Source organism: Eriocheir sinensis, chromosome 59 (assembly GCF_024679095.1).
Source record: "Eriocheir sinensis breed Jianghai 21 chromosome 59, ASM2467909v1, whole genome shotgun sequence".
NCBI classification, from domain to species: domain Eukaryota; kingdom Metazoa; phylum Arthropoda; class Malacostraca; order Decapoda; family Varunidae; genus Eriocheir; species Eriocheir sinensis.
This window is the reverse complement of record NC_066567.1, coordinates 2,689,475-2,706,104: the sequence shown is the minus strand read 5'-3', so window position 1 is coordinate 2,706,104 and position 16,630 is coordinate 2,689,475. Positions and strand designations below refer to the sequence as shown.

Genomic DNA, 16,630 nt, shown 5'->3' with positions numbered 1-16,630 from the left:
GAATTAACATTTTAACAGTGATAATGGCCCACTCGCGACTGATCTTGATCAACCTCTCTCTGTAAAAATAATGTTACTCCCGCTGTATTTATGGCGCGCGGATCATGGCAGAATATTCATGGCAGGGAATTTATGGAAGTGAATTAAGGGCCGAGAGAGTGGGAAGGAATTTATGGGAGATACCTGGGGAGCGCCTGTCCACCTCACCTGTCCAAAAGAATAATTAATGTCTGCTCACCTTGATGGTTGAGAGAGAGAGAGAGAGAGAGAGAGAGAGAGAGAGAGAGAGAGAGAATGGTTGGAATTATACATGAACAAGGAATAATGGAAGAGCTGGCTGCCTGCCTTGGTGATCTGGTCCGCTCGTCCGGCCTTTTAGTGAGCGGCAGAGCAAGCTCCAGCCCTCGCCACGCACTCACGAGATCACTCACCCAGTCGCCTCATCAACCTCCCTCCTCTTGCTGACTCTTCTATCTCACAAACTCCGCCGCAGTGTTGCCTCTTTTTTATATTCTGTCGATATTTTCATGCTGACTGCTCTCCTGTTCATTCCTATTCTGTCGAAATCCGTTATGCAAGAGTTAATCAGCATCCTTCTTTTATTCTTTTAGCCGGTAAACTCTGGAACAGCCTTCCTTTGTCTGTGTTCCCTCCTGCCTACGACTTGAACTCTTTAATTAAGAAGGGAGTATCGAGTCACCTCTCCTTCCGAAACTGACCTTCCCTTTTGGCCATTCATTGTTAACTTTTGCTGAAGCAGCGCTCAGCGGCGTTTTTTGTCATTTTTTTTACTTCTGAGCTGCTTCCCTTTAAAAAAGATAACCCTCAGCGCAACGAAATAGCATTCAATACGATTTTTAAGAGTTGGTCGGTGTTGCACCAACATCTATAGGAAGGTTGTTCCAATGAAGTGTTGCTCGTTTCGAGATAATAAAAGGTTTTACTGATATTTGTACTTCGTATCTTCTCTTGAAAAGGCAGACCGTTATTTCTAGATCTTGGGTTATTTTGGAGTTCAAATAATAAATGATCGACGTCGTTGAACTTCTTGAGGTGCTCGAAGACCTGTATCACCTCTCGTTTTAATTTCTTTTTCCAGTGTCAGGAATTTGAGTTTTGAGTCGGTTTTCATACATCTGCGCCTTCACTGATGGAATCATTTTCGAGGCGCGCCGTTGTACACCAGTAATTTCATAGCCCTGTAGCGGGGGACCTGTGCTGCACTGCGTATTCCAGGTGAGGTCTTAGCAAAGGAGAAATACGGACTTACATTCAAAATTCCTCATGATGAACCCGAGCATATTATTAGCTTTTCTACTGGCAGACTTGCGGTGCTTGGTAGGCTGTGGGAGCTCCGAGATGCGATTCATCAGGTACGGGCGGCAGGGACTTCCCGCCCATCCTATACTCAAGGAGAAAAGACATGTGGCACTTTTCAGACCGCTGGATAATCGTGTCAAGGTCTCTTGGGATGACCTCCCAGTTGGCAGTGGTGGTAACCTTTCGCTCCACTCTGGCGTCAGTGGTAAACTCCGATAAGAAAGATTTTTGTGCGATTTCTGAGTCATTGATTTACAACAGGAGCTGCCTAGTATAGGCCAACCGGCCTCTTGCAGACTCCTTACGTTCTTATGTTCTTATGGTCTTATTATATATAAAGAGCATGCGTCGTTACACTGGCCCATACGTTATTCCCGTTGTCATGTCTTTTGAGATACACTCGTCCTTTTCTGCCAGCGAGCCAGTCACGTCTCCATGCCTTCAGGTAACCCAATGACTGTAACATATTGAGGAGACGTTCGTGGAGTAGCTTGTCCAAGGTGTTCTAAAAGCCTCGCTGGATAACATCACCAGGGACACGGCTATCCCAGTGCTCATGTATACCAAGGGAGGAGTCGAGCACGTTGTTGATGCACGAACACACGTTGCTGAAACCCTGCTGGGCGTTGGGGATGATGTTGTTCTCCTCTGGGAACTTAATTTTGTCTTATATAATTATGGAGAGAAGTGAAGGATTTATATGAATAGACAGAGAGAGAGAGAAGAAAGAGAGAGAGCGAGACCCACTCACCTTCCCTCCATTTCGGTCTTCTCGTCTCCCCTAAGCTGAGGTGTTGAATACCCTTCCCATTCCCATCCTTTCATTGCCTCCCTTCCCTCCTCCCTCCTCCCTTCTTTTCTCCCTCCTTTCCTCCTCTTCGCCTCCATTTTCTCCCTTTTTTCCCTTCCTTTGACGTTTTCTTTACAGGGATTACCGGGGCGGAGGGAACCAGTGTGACGGGTGATTTAGCTTAGTACCCCCCCACCCCTCTCTCTCTCTCTCTCTCTCTCCCCCCTTGTGCAATGTTGCGTATCATTTCATTTGTAGTATTTCTTTATTTTTTTACCTCTATTTCGATCTGTATTTTTTTCATCTGTTCCTCTTTCATTCCTTTCTATATATATCTTGTTTTTTTTTTTCTGTTTGTTGTGTTATCTGTGTTCCCATCTCTCTTCCAATCATTTTTTTTCATTTATTTTTCATTTCTTTCTTTCTCCTTTTGTTTCTTTGTTTCTGTTTTTTACTTTTCCCAGTTATATTTTTTCCTGTTTTCTCTATTTTCATTTTTACTTTTTTTCATATTTTCTTTCATTCTCTTTTTTTATTTATTCCTGTTCTGTGCATAGTTATTTTTCTTTCAGTTTTATCTCTCCATCTACGTTTCTCTTTTTTACTTTCTCTCTTTCTCTATCTCTTTCTTTCATTCTTTCTCTTTCTTTCTTTCTCTTTCTGTCTTTCTCTCTCTCTCTCTCTCTCTCTCTCTCTCTCTCTCTCTCTCTCTCTCTCTCTCTCTCTCTCTCTCTCTCTCTCTCTCTCTCTCTCTCTCTCTCTCTCTCTCTCTCTCTCTCTCTCTCATAACACAATTAACAGGCTCAGGATTAACTTCCACTCTCACTTTTTTCCTTTATTCGTCCAGGTGTAACGAGGGCAGACTTTTCTAATTGGGAAGGTCACCTGTTTTTTTTTCTGATTAAATGAAAAAATAATGAGTCTGATGTATGTTTTTTGTTTTCGTTTTCTTTCATTCTACTTCTTCATCTCTGTAATATGCTTTCTTTGTCTCTCTCTCTCTCTCTCTCTCTCTCTCTCTCTCTCTCTCTCTCTCTCTCTCTCTCTCTCTCTCTCTCTCTCTCTCTCTCTTTTTCGCACTGTGTAAATTGATTTCTTTATCGGCTTTAAGGTAAAAAATTGAAACTATATTTTTTTCTTCCTTTTCATCATTTTTTTTCGTCCTGTCTTCCTGTCTTCCTAAACCTTACCTTCCTATATATAAATTGTCTTCCTTTCTTCCTACCTTCATATACGAGTCTTTTCTTCCTCCTTTTTTGCTTTCATTTGTGTTAATTCCTTTCATCTATACATTTAAACTTTTTCTTTCTTTTTTCTCTTCCTCCTTTTTCTTCTCCTTCTCTTCCTCTTCCTCTTCTTCCCCTTCTTTTTTTCTGCCTTTTTGCTCTCATTTTTCTCTTTTTTTTCACCTATTCATTTAAACTTTCTCTCTTATTCTCTTCCTCCTCCTCCTCCTCCTCCTCCTCCTCCTCCTCCTCCTCTAACATTCTTCTTTTACCATCACTCACGTCCGATCGTCTTTAAAAAATGAACGAGTCTCCCCTTCCACTTTAAGCCATAACGGAGGCAAAAATACAAATTGCCTTGCTTTCTCTTCCTCCTCCTCCGCCTCCTCTTCCTTCTCCTCCTCCTCCTTTTCCTTCTCCTTCTCCTCCTTATCTTCTTTTCCTACTTTCAACGCCTTAAGGTTTTTTGTTGAATGAATATTAAAATGACTTCAAATGCTACGACTTTGCCCAGAGAGAGAGAATAACGCTAACGAAGAGGCGATGGTCGGGTGGACAGCGAGCGAACGTTGTGATTCTGGATTTAGTCTCTAGTCGTCCAACCAACAACCGGACACTTTAAACCAGCGCTGAGTGGTCGAAGGTTACCCACATGTCAGTTTATCCTCCAATCAACCCTATTTGTGCCGAGAGAGAGGAGCACTATAGCCTGTTCACTTAAGTCCGACCCAAGCTGACAACATAAGCCTGAGCGTGTTTGCAAGCTGAGTGCTGATTGGCTACTGCTGTGGCTTCCAAGTATTTTTTAACCTCTGTTTGTGTTTATCTCACGCAGCACTTTCTGTTAATCTGCGCTGTGCTTACGAACACGCTTAGGTTTATGTTGTCAGCTGGGGTCAAACTCAAGTGAACAGACTATAGGCGGTCGCACAGTCTAGGCAAGCCTCACTATAAAAAAAGGTTCGCCCGCGCCAGTAACGAGTTGGGGCCGACCAGTGTTAAGCTACCCACACACACGCAGAGGACTGGCATCTCGATTCTGTGAGGACAATCATTTGTGGACTTGTCTTAATTCTCGGCATCATAGACCAGACCCCACACACTGAAGATTGTCGTTAAGGATTGGCATGAGGACAGACATCAAGGCGCCAGTCGTCTGCGTGTGTGGTGTTAACGGTGGGTTACGTCGCCCACAGCCTAGTCCTGATGATTCTCTCTCTCTCTCTCTCTCTCTCTCTCTCTCTCTCTCTCTCTCTCTCTCTCTCTCTCTCTCTCTCTCTCTCTCTCTCTCTCTCTCTCTCTCTCTCACACACACACACACACACACACACACTTTTTACGTCAATCCCATTAGGCCGCTGCCACACAGGGAGCGAGAAAGCGAGCGAGAGCGGCAAGGCCAGTTTCTGTGGCCACAGGAAAGGCGAGGCGAGGCGAGGCGAGGCGAGGGTTGTCATGGCAACGCGACCCGCAGAACCTATAACAGCAACACTACATAGTACAACCCCCTCGCACCCGCCCCCGTGGGCACACATGAGGGATGAGGTAAAACGTTTTTATAAACAGTTCCGTGCTTTACTTCTTTGGCGTTTTATGAAAAATCTGTATACACCATCGTGTTCAGGAGGCTTCTCTCTATAAGATGGAATTGTTTATTTTAGTATTCATCTCATTTTCTGTTTTATTGAGTTTTCACAAACCTATTCGAGTTCTCCAATCACCGCTGCGTTTAACGGTGTTAATTAACCAAAATGTCCTATCTCGTGTAGGAGCGGAGTTACGGCAAATTATATCGAAGCATGTCTGTGATATCACTCCTGACCGAGCGATCCATCTCGTGGCCTCAAGCGACTGGCGCGAGCCGTCCCCTACACGCAGACGATTGGGTGACGCCAATCCTTTCCCGGCCTCACGTGGATTTATAACCAGAGGTTATAATTCCATGAGGCCGAATAATTCCACCTGACGATTGGAATCAAGAGCCCACACACGGTGAGGATTTTGTGGGGATTGGCCTCTTGATGCCAATCCCCACAGCATCGTGACGCCAATCCTCTGCGTGTGTGGGCAACTTTGCCCTTCCAGACAGCCTAACAGCGCTCTGGGACTCCCTAAAGGCTACTTCACCCCTTCCCTTTACTTTCTCTCTCTCTCTCTCTCTCTCTCTCTCTCTCTCTCTCTCTCTCTCTCTCTCTCTCTCTCTCTCTCTCTCTCTCTCTCTCTCTCTCTCTCTCTCTCTCTCTCTCTCTCTCTTTTAATTAAAGTGAATTATTGCATATTGTTTCATTCTTTCCTTCGCTTTTTCAGTTTCCTTCTATATGTTACCCTTTTCATCTCTTTCTTTCTTTCTTGCTTTCTTTCAATCCTCCCTTCCTTCCTTCTTTCATTCATTCATTCTTTTTATCTTTGTCTCTCATTCTGTCTGTGTTTCTTTTCTTGTTTTCTTTCTTACTTCTCTCTCTCTCTCTCTCTCTCTCTCTCTCTCTCTCTCTCTCTCTCTCTCTCTCTCTCTCTCTCTCTCTCTCTCTCTCTCTCTCTCTCTCTCTCTCTCTCTCTCTCTCTCTCTCTCTCTCTCTCTCTCTCTCTCTCTCTCTCTCGCTCAGGTAACGAAGGTGAGTGCGGCGATAATTACCGTCACTGCCAATTACCTGTGCACGCGGGAAGGGGAGGCTCATTGGGCGGCGCCTCCACCAATCAAATTACCCGGATAATCGTTCCTTTCTCCTGATTGGTCCCTGTCTGCCCCAATAGCGTGCCTTGTTGCTGCCTTCGGGAGGGCGCGGGAAGGGGATGGAAGGGTTGTGAATAGATGAAGGGACGTAATGGCTTGGAGATGGAAGGGTAAGGAGAGGAAGGGAGGGAAGATGAAAGAAGAGAAGGGGAAATAATGGAAATGGAGGGAAAGGAAGAAGGAGATGGATGGAGGGGTTGGGAGGGGCCGGTGAAGTAGGTAATGGAAGGGAGGAAGGGTTTTGAGATGGAAGGGTAGGGAGAGGAAGGGAGGGAAAAGGAAAGGAAAGCAAGGAAAGAGGAGAGGAGGTGATAGAAATGGAAGGGAAGGAATGAGGAAGGGAGGGAGGGAGGGAATAGTTCAAAGATGATGGGAAGGGTAAGGATAAAAAGGAAGAGGGAGGGAAAGGATGGTAAGAGGAGAGGAAGTTATGGAAATGGGAGGGAAGGGAGGAGGGAGGTAAGGAAGAGATCGAAGAGGATGGGAAGGGTAGGAAGAAGGAGGGAAGGGGTGACAAAGTGAATGGAAATGGATGGAAGAGTAAGGAGTTCATCGATTTGGAAGTTAAGAGGAAAGGAAGAGCTGGGGAGAGAGTGGGAGGGATTGAGGGAGGAAGAAAGGGGTGAGGGAGGCTGTTTTTTCCCCCTCACACCCCATCCCAACCTCTCCCTTTCCTCTAACCTTCCTACTCGATAAACTCCTTAATCATTCAACCTCCTCCATTCCCTAATCATCCCTTCCCTCCTCCTTCCTGCCCTTGTCATCCTTTTCGAACTCCTTCCTTCCTCCCTTCTCCCTTCCCTTCCATTTCCATAGTTTCCTCTTTCTTCACTTGCTGTTTTTTCCTCCTCCCTCCCTTCCTCTCCTTACACCTTCATTTCCAATCCCTTCCTTCACTTCATCACCCACTTCATTTCCACTCCCAATCCTTCCATCCCTTCTCCCTTTTCATATGTAAGCATCCCTTTTGATATTCTACCGTTGTTTTTATGCTGACTGCTCCTTTGAAATTGCTAACTACATGCCCCTCCCCCTCCCTTGGCACCGCTGCACAAGATCTTTTACTCTCGTCCACTTCCATGCTGTCCGATTTTCTAATGCAAGAGTTAACCAGCGTCTTCATTCTTTCATCTCTCTCATTTGCAAACTTTCAAGCACCTTCATGCTCTCCAATTTCCTAATGCAAGAGTTAACCAGCGTCTTCATTCTTTCATCTCTCTCATTTGCAAACTTTCAAGCACCTTCATGCTCTCCAATTTCCTAATGCAAGAGTTAACCAGCGTCTTCATTCTTTCATCTCTCTCATTGGTAAACTTTCGAGGACCCTCATGCTGTCCAATTTCCTAATGCAAGAGTTAACCAGCGTCTTCATTCTTTCATCTCTCTCATTGGTAAACTTTCGAGGACCCTCATGCTGTCCAATTTCCTAATGCAAGAGTTAACCAGCGTCTTCATTCTTTCATCTCTCTCATTGGTAAACTTTCGAGGACCCTCATGCTGTCCAATTTCCTAATGCAAGAGTTAACCAGCGTCTTCATTCTTTCATCTCTCTCATTGGTAAACTTTCGAGGACCCTCATGCTGTCCAATTTCCTAATGCAAGAGTTAACCAGCGTCTTTATTCTTTCATCGCTCTCACTGGTAAACTCTTGAGCATCCTTCCGTTGTCTTTAGTTCCCCCTCGCCACAACTTAAAGGCTTTCAAGGGAGGAGTATCAAGACATATTTCCAACTTGTTTTGAATACACTTTGAATCTTCTACTTTTCTTTGCGGGTGCAGTGCTTGGCGGGTTCTTTCTATGTACTTTTTCCACCTTGAACTGGTCCCTTTGATGTGAGAAATAAGAATAAAATAACTCGCTCTCCTTCCAGCGCCTCTTGAGTCTTGAGTTTTCGCCTTTGAGCTGCTTTCTTTACAATAAAAAATTCTTCTCTCAGGCGTCTGGTGGAACGAGTGGAGACGATGAAGGGACGGGTCCAGGGCAACGGGAACAGCAACTGCATCCTATGTGGGGAGAGTCTGCCTGTCCTGCGCACCTCCAGCCACGCCTGCGCCGACTGCAACAAGGTAAAGAGAGGAAGGGGAGATCAAGGAGGAAGGGAGATCAAGGGAGGAAGAGGAGGAGAAAGGGAAAGAAAGGGAGGGGAAGGAGGAAGGGAGGGAGGGAGGGAAGAGGATGAAAAAAGAAAGGATATAAAGGAGAGGAAGGAAGAAAGAAAGGAGGGAAGGATGGAAGGATAAGAAGGAAGAAACTAAAGAAGAATGAAGAATGAAGGAAGATAGTATGGAGCAGAGGAAGGAAGGATGAAAAATGGAAGGGATGAAAGAGAGAAAGTTTAAGGAAGTGTGTGTGTGTGTGTGTGTGTGTGTGTGTGTGTGTGTGTGTGTGTGTGTGTGTGTGTGTGTGTGTGTCCTTCCTTCCTTCCTTTATGTGTGTCTTCCTTCTTTTCTTACAATTATTTTTTCCTTCTTTTCAATCCATCATTTCTTTCTTCCTTCCTTTCTTTCCATTCTTCCTTCTTTTCATTCATCCTTCTCTCATTCCTTCCTTCCTTTCTGTCATTCTTCCTTTCTCCGTCCCTTCCTATCATTCTTTATTTTTTCTTAGTTTCTTCCTTCATTTCTTCAGCTTTTCCTTTCTTCCTTCCTTCCTTCATCTCTTCCTATCTTTCTCTGTTCCTTCCTATCTCCCTTCTCTTTCTTCCTTTTCTTCCTTTCTTTCATGTTTCATCTCTTCTTCCTTTCTTCCCTCCCTCTCTCCCTTCCTTCCCTCCTACCATTCTTCCTTCCTTCCTTCCTCCCATTAAATCATCCATATATCCTTACCTACCACACAACGAACCCCTTTCCCTTACGCTCCCTTTCCTCCCATCCCCTTCCCTCCCTCCCTCCCTCCCTTTCCTTCCTTCCCTCCCTTTCCTTCCTTCCCTCCCTTCCCTTCCTTCCCTCCCTTCCTTCCTCACCTTTGATCCCGAAAACTGGAAACCCTCTAAACGTGATCATCAAAGGACGGAAATGATTCGTTTGTTTCAGGTTTTTTCCCCTCGCTCGCCCGTTTCATATTTCATTTTCCATGTTTTTTTGTTAAGGTTCGTTTTATTATTTTTATTTTTGGGTTTTTCATTTTTTTCGTCTTTCCTTATCTTTCCTTTTTCTGCTCTCTCCTGGTTGTTTGTTTTGTTTGTTTTTGTTACTGTTTTTATTTGTATGTTGTAGTAGTAGTAGTAGTAGTAGGAGGAGGAGGAGGAGGAGATATAATAGTAGTTGTAATAGTAATAGCATTTTTTTTTATATATTTCTCTCTCTCTCTCTCTCTCTCTCTCTCTCTCTCTCTCTCTCTCTCTCTCTCTCTCTCTCTCTCTCTCTCTCTCTCTCTCTCTCTCTCTCTCTCTCTCTCTCTCTCTCTCTCTCTCTCTCTCCTTATTTTTCCAAGCCACGGAAGATAACAATTCCTCCTCCTCCTCCTCCTCCTCCTCCTCCTCCTCTTCCTCCTCCTCCTCTTCCTCCTCCTCTCCCTTCCCTCCCTCCTCCTCCTCCCTCCCCTCCTTTCTTGACCTCATATATACCGTGATTTACTCCCCATATATCCCCTTCCCTCCTCCCCTTCCTTCCTCCCCTTCCCACTTCCCCTTCCTTTTTCCCCTTCCCTCCTCCCCTTCCTTCTTCCCCTTCCCTCCTCCCCTTCCTTCTTCCCCTTTCTTCTTCCCCTTCCCTCCTCCCCTTTTTCTTACCTCCCACTTATCTTTCCCCTTTCCTTATATTCCTCCCTCCCCTTCCTTCCCCATCCCTTCCCCTTCTCCTCTTCCCTCCTCCCCTTCGTCTTACCTCCCACTTTCCTTCCCCTCCTTCCTCACCTCCCCTCCATTCCCCTCTCTCCTTTCTTCCCCTTCCTCTTCCCCTTCTCTCCTCCCCTTCACTATCTTTCCCTCATGTACCCTTCTCTCTCACTCCTCTCTTTCCTCTCCCCTTCTCCCTTTCCTCCTCCTCCCCTTCTCCTTTCTTCTCCCCCCTCTCCTCCTCTCCCTTCCTCCTCCTCCTCCTCCTCCTCCTCCTCCTTCCTCTCTTTCCAACGTAAACAGAATTCTGACCTTATTTTCTCCCTGTCTCCTCCTCCTCCTCCTCCTCCTCCTCCTCCTCTTACCTTACATATATTTGCCTTCCTCTTCCTCTTCCTCTTCTCTTCTTAGCTCATTACCTCTTCATCCACTCCCTCCACCTCCCTTCCCTCCTCCTCTTCTTCTCCACTTTCTTCCACATTTCCCTTCCTTCTTTTCCTCCACTTTAGTACCATTTCTCCCTTTCTCTCCACCTCCTTACCCCTCCACCTCCCCATCTTTCCTCCCTTCCCTCCCTTCCTCTACCTCTTCATTTTCTCACTCTTTCTTCTTTCCTCCCTTCTCCTCCACTTCCCTCCCTTTCCTCCATTATTTTCCTCCCCTTTCCTACCATTTCCTACTTCCCCTTCCACAACTTTTCCCTTCCACATCCAATTAATGTATCTTCGTTCCACTTCTTTTCCTCTCCACCTCCCCTCCTCCCCTTTCTTCCCCTTTTCGTCTCTCCCCTTCCTTCCTATCTCCATTTCTTCTCTCCTTCCCTCCACTTATCTTCCCTCTTCCACCCCTTTCCTCCACCTTCCTCTCACTCTGCTCCCTTCCCATTTTTCCTCTCTCCCCTTCCTTTCCTCCATTATTCTTTCCTCTTCCACTCCCTCCCCCTCCATTCCCTCCTTCCCAGCACCTCCCCCTCCATTTCCTCCCATTCCATCCCTCCCCCTCCACCCCCTCCCTTCCTCCCTTTTCCACTACACTGATGTTTTAATCCACTTTTACTCTCTGGGGTTTAATAATAACTCTCTCTCTCTCTCTCTCTCTCTCTCTCTCTCTCTCTCTCTCTCTCTCTCTCTCTCTCTCTCTCTCTCTCTCTCTCTCTCTCTCTCTCTCTCTCTCTCTCTCTCTCTCTCTCTCTCTCTCTCTCTCTCTCTCTCTCTCTCTCTCTCTCTCTCTCTCTCTCTCTCTCTCTCTCTCTCTCTCTCTCTCTCATTCACTCCTTTCCATTCACTCCTTCTCATTCACTCCCTCCCACTTTTCCACTCCACATCCACCCCCTTCCACTCACTCTTTCACACCATGTCCACTCCCTCCCATTCACTCCCTCCCACTCCCATTCACTCCCTCCCACTCCCATTCACTCCCTCCCACTCCCATTCACTCCTCCACTCCCTCCCATTCACTCCTTCCCTCTCCCTCCCATTCACTCCGTCCCTCTCCCTCCCACTCACTCCCTCACTCCACATCCCCAGCGAGTGTGCAGTAAGTGCGGAGTGGACACGGTCAGCCCAACAGGGGAAAAGATGTGGCTGTGTAAGATTTGCGGCGAGACGAGGGAGGTGTGGAAGAGATCTGGCGCCTGGTTCTTCCGCGGCCTGCCCAAGTACGTTTTGCCAACCACATCCCACTCCGCCCCGGGCTCCACCACCACCAGCAAGCGGAGAGCACCCCCCCGCCGAGCACATACTCTGGGGGTGAAAGGTAAGGGGTGAGGGTGGCTGAGTGGGGTGTGAGGTGAGGGTGGGGGATGTGGGGTGTGGGGTGAGTGACCGGGTGATGTGAGAATGGGGTGAGAGAGTGTGGGTGAGGTGTGTGTGTGTGTGTGTGTGTGTGTTTACAGCAGTGGAGACAGTGCAAGGGCTTAAAAAAAAAAAATGAAAAAAAAAGCCCGCTACTTACTGCTCCTGTGTGTGTGTGGGTGGGGGGGGGGGGGTATGGTAGGGGTGTGAGGGAAATGTGAAGGGGAGTAGAAGGAGGGGGGAGGGTATGTGAGTGTGTGTGGAGGTGTTTGTTTGTTTGTGTGTGTGTGTGTTTTTCCTCCTCTTTTTCCTCTTTCTCCCTCACTTCTCTCCCTTCTTTCCTCCTCTTCTCCTGTACTGTTTTCCCCTTTCTTCTCCTTTCTCTTTCTCTCTCTCTCTATTTTCCTCTCTTTCTGCTATTTTCATTTCCTCCTTTCCCCTCCCTTATCTCCCTCTTTTCCTCTTTTCATTTTTTCCTGTATATTATTTTCCCTTCCTTCTTTTCTTTTCTCCCTTATCCTATTTCTTCAATTTTCCTTTTCCCCTTTCCCTTCCCATCTATTCCTCTTTTCCTCTCTTCCTTTCTCTCTTATATTCTGCTTTCCTTCTTTGTCTCCCTTTCCTTGCCATCCTCTCCTACTGTTTTCCTTTCTTCCTTTTCCCTTTTCTCCTTGTGTTCCTTTTTCCTTCCTTTTTCCCTTCTCTCTTTCCTTTCTCTTTCTTCTCCTTTTTCCTTTTCTCCTTTTTTTTCCTCCTTCCTTTCTTCCTTCCTTTCTTTCCTTCCTTCCTCCTTCCTTCATCCTTTTCCTCCTTCCTTTTTTCCTTCCTTTCTTTTCCTTCCTTCCTCCTTCCTTCATCCTTTCCTCCCTTCCTTCTTCCTTCCTTTCCCCTTCCTTCATCCTTTCCTCCTTCCTTTCTTCCTTTCTTTCCTTTCCTTCTTCCTTCCTTTCTCCTTTCCTCCCATCCTTTCTTCCTTCCTTTCTTTTTCCCTTCCTTCCTCCCTTCCTTCATCCTTTCCTCCCTTCCTTTCTTCCTTCCTTTCTTTTTCCCTTCCTTCCTCCCTTCCTTCATCCTTTCCTCCCTTCCTTTCTTCCTTCCTTTCTTTTTCCCTTCCTTCCTCCCTTCCTTCATCCTTTCCTCCCTTCCTTTCTTCCTTCCTTTCTTTTTCCCTTCCTTCCTCCCTTCCTTCATCCTTTCCTCCCTTCCTTTCTTCCTTCCTTTCTTTTTCCCTTCCTTCCTCCCTTCCTTCATCCTTTCCTCCCTTCCTTTCTTCCTTCCTTTCTTTTTCCCTTCCTTCCTCCCTTCCTTCATCCTTTCCTCCCTTCCTCGCTTCCCACCCTCCCTCCTCCTTATCTTCCTCCATTCCTTCCGTCCTCCATCCGTTCCCTCTTAACCTAATCTAATACAAGTCTCAACAAATGAATTACCAAGCAACGAGAGAGACAGCGCGTAGTAGTGTCTGGAGCCTCGTAAAGGAGTCGAGAGTTAAGCCTTAAAGGTCCTTATTCTCAGACGCTTTGGGCACACAACAGATATTTCCAAAGGCTACTGAGAGGACTAGTTTGATTCACATGAGTGTTTTTTTACATTCATGGTGTAGCGGGCTTTTTTTTTCATTACTTTCTTTTCTTTTTTTTGCCCTTGAGCTGTCTCCTCTGCTGTAAAAAAAAGAAGCCTCGTTTAAACTATCACGAGGCTCATAGTGCTGCCCTTGGAAATACTAACACAGCCTCTAGGAAAGCCTTATCAAATGTGTGTGTGTGTGTGTGTGTGTGTGTGTGTGTGTGTGTGTGTGTGTGTGTGTGTGTGTGTGACCTGAAACACGCGAACCACCGTAAAAAAGCATACAACAAAGCCAACATTATGCTCGGGTTCATAGCGAGGAACTTCGAGTGTAAAACGCCAGACGTGATGCTATCCTTGTATAATTCCATGGTAAGACCGCACCTCGAGTATGCAGTACAGTTCTGGTCTCCTAATTACAGAAAGGACATTGATTTACTGGAAAGGATTCAACGACGCGCCACGAAGATGATTCCAACCTTAAGGGCTCAACCGTACGAGGAGCGACTCAAGCGACTCAATCTCTTTACATTGGAGAAAAGACGCCTACGAGGGGATATGATTCAAGTCTTCAAGTATCTGAAAAAATTCAATAACGTTGATTACTCCAAATTCTTTGAACTGCAAACCAACCTAAGAACTAGAAATAACGGTTTACCCATTCAGTCGAGTCGATGTAACACAGACATTGGAAGGAGTTTCTTTTCAAACCGAGTCATCCGTCACTGGAACAATCTTCCCTCAGAAGTAGTCAATGCGAATACCATCAACTCCTTCAAATATGGAATCGACCGTCACTTCGCTGCGTCGGGAGTAAATTGAATATTGAGGTGCTTTCATCTGCTCCTCAATGTCGAAGTGCTTTCATCTGCTCCTCAATGTCGAAGTGCTTTCATCTGCTCCTCAATGTCGAAGTGCTTTCATCTGCTCCTCAATGTCGAAGTGCTTTCATCTGCTCCTCGATGTCGAAGTGCTTTCTGTTGCCTGCTCCTCAATGTCCATGTGCTTTCATCTGCTCCTCGATGTCAAGTTCTTTCATCTGCTCCTCGATGTCAGTGCTTTCATCTGCTCCTCCTGTCAGGCAAATTAATTCACAAAAGGCAACCTCTCCATGCCATGAGCCAGGCTTTCTGGCCTGCATTTCCATGTTTTGTATCCTGTTTTCGATTCCTCCTTTCTCTTCTTTCCATCTCTATACTGTTTTCCTTCCCTCTTTTCCCTACCCTTCTTTTTCCTCCTCTTTTCTTCCTTTTCCTATTTACTGATTTCTCTTCTTTCTTTCCCTCTTTCTTGTTACTGTCTTCGTTTCCTCCTTTCTCTTTCCATCTCCTTACTGTCTTCCTTCCCTCTTTTCCCTACCCTTCTTTTTCCTCCTCTTTTCTTCCTTTTCCTATTTACCGATTTCCCTTCTTTCTTTCCCTCTTTCCCACTTTCTTCGTTTCCTCCTTTCTCTTCTTTCCATCTCTATACTGTTTCCCTTTCCTCTTGTCCCTATCCCTTCTTTTCGTCTCCTTCCTTTTCTGTGTCGTGCGAGGGTGTGTTCTGGAGAGGACTGGAGAAAGAAGGATGCTGGAGGGGTGTGGATGAGTGTGTGTGTGTGTGTGTGTGTGTGTGTGTGTGTGTGTGTGTATACTGGCAATATCTACCTTTTTATTTATTTTTCAGTTTGTGTTCAGAGCAAAATTGTGATACTGTTTTTTTTTCTATTTCTTTATGTGGTTTTGTTAATAGCACTGTCTGAAAAAAGTACTGGAATGAATGTTAACGATAAGAACAATGATAACAATGACTAAAAATCATCATCATCATTATCATCATCATCATCAAAAGACACTAATGATAAAACAGATATTGATAGAAATTGAAGAGAAGATGAGCAAATAGAACGAAGAGAAAGTAGAACAAAGAAGGGAAAAGGAAAAATCTTGATAAAAATGAAGAAGAAAGAAAAATGGTTAAGAGAGATGAGGCAGCGATAAGGGAAGAGGAGGAGGAGGAGGAGGAGGAGGAGGAGGAGGAGGCGGAGGAGGAGGAGAATTGGATAGAGGAAAGTGACTGTGAAGTGTCAAGTGCAGTTAGGGAGAGAGAGAGAGAGAGAGAGAGAGAGAGAGAGAGAAATAGAAAATTAATGTGTCTGTTATGCCTTGCTCTCTCTCTCTCTCTCTCTCTCTCTCTCTCTCTCTCTCTCTCTCTCTCTCTCTCTCTCTCTCTCTCTCTCTCTCTCTCTCTCTCTCTCTCTCTCTCTCTCTCTATTGACTTCTTTCACTTTCTTCTTTCCTTCTTTCTTTTTACTGTTTTCGTTTCCTCCTTTCGTTACTCTTCTTTCCATCTCTATTTTATTTGTTTCCCTCTCCTTTCCCAACCCTTCTTTTCCTTTCTTTCTCTTCCTTTTTCTGCATTGTGATTTCCCCATTCCTTCCTCCCTTTCTTTCTCCTTTTTTTCCTCTCCTGCCTTCCTTCCTTCCTCGCTTCCTTCCAATCTTCCTTTCTCCCTTTTTCCCATCCTGTCCTCGGCTCCTTCCTCCCTTTATTCCTCTCTTTCTGCCTTCCTTCGTACCTCGCTCCCTTTCAATCTTCCTTTCTCCCTTTCGTCCTCCCTTCCTCGGCTCCTTCCTCCCTTTCTTCCTTTCTTCCTGCTTTCCTTCGTATCTCGCTTCCTTTCAATCTTCCTTTCTCCCTTTCGTCCTCCCTTCCTCGGCTCCTTCCTCCCTTTCTTTCTCTCTCCCTGCTTTCCTTCGTACCTCGCTTCCTTTCAATCTTCCTCTCTCCCTTTCTTTCTCTCTCCCTCGGCTCCTTCCTCCCTCCCTCCCTCCCTTCCTCACTTTCCCCATCTCTGTGCCGTGTCTTCGCCTCTTGGGATGACATTTAGAGACGTTTATTATGGCAGTGAACATGTAACACACACACACACACACACACCAAGCGTCCTGAGGTGTTGGCCGGCGCGTCACCTCGTCCCTCTTTGCTGGTGTTCGCGCCGGTGCCTTTTCCGTATTCGTGAGCTCTGTACCTGTTTTTTGTGTGTATTTTACTGTACTGGAAGCTGCTGAAAGACAAAAAAAAAAAAAACAATAAAAAAATAAAAAAATAATTGGGTATCAGGAAACTGATGAGGCGCTCACTGGAAGGGCCGTGTTCCCAGAGGCTTGCGGCTTTATCAACAACTTTTTCAAAGGCCAGAAAGGAAACTTGTCGGGTTCTCAAATGTTTTTTTTATTCACATTCATGGTGCAGAAGCCTTATCAGACTATCACCAGGCTCATAATGCTACACGGGGATATACAGACACAATTTTTTTTCTTTTTCTTTTTAACGTTCCTGCCTATGGCGCCGGTGGGCTTTCTTGGTGGGGCCTGGTGGTCAGCCCCAGCCTGTTATGGTGCAGGCAAGTGTTTATAGTAGCGCCATCTTGCTTGGCTCATGCTGCCCCC

General features: G+C 45.8%; 1 protein-coding gene across 1 annotated transcript in view; it reads left to right on the top strand.

Moving 5' to 3' along the window:
* LOC126985186 (rabphilin-3A-like) overlaps window positions 1–16,630 on the top strand; it is a 216,545-nt gene that overhangs the window by 149,137 nt on the left and 50,778 nt on the right. The window contains exons 6-7 of the mRNA XM_050839741.1: window positions 8,005–8,134; window positions 11,370–11,598. Coding sequence (XP_050695698.1) covers window positions 8,005–8,134; window positions 11,370–11,598 — 359 coding nt within the window. The remainder of the gene's footprint in view (window positions 1–8,004; window positions 8,135–11,369; window positions 11,599–16,630) is intronic.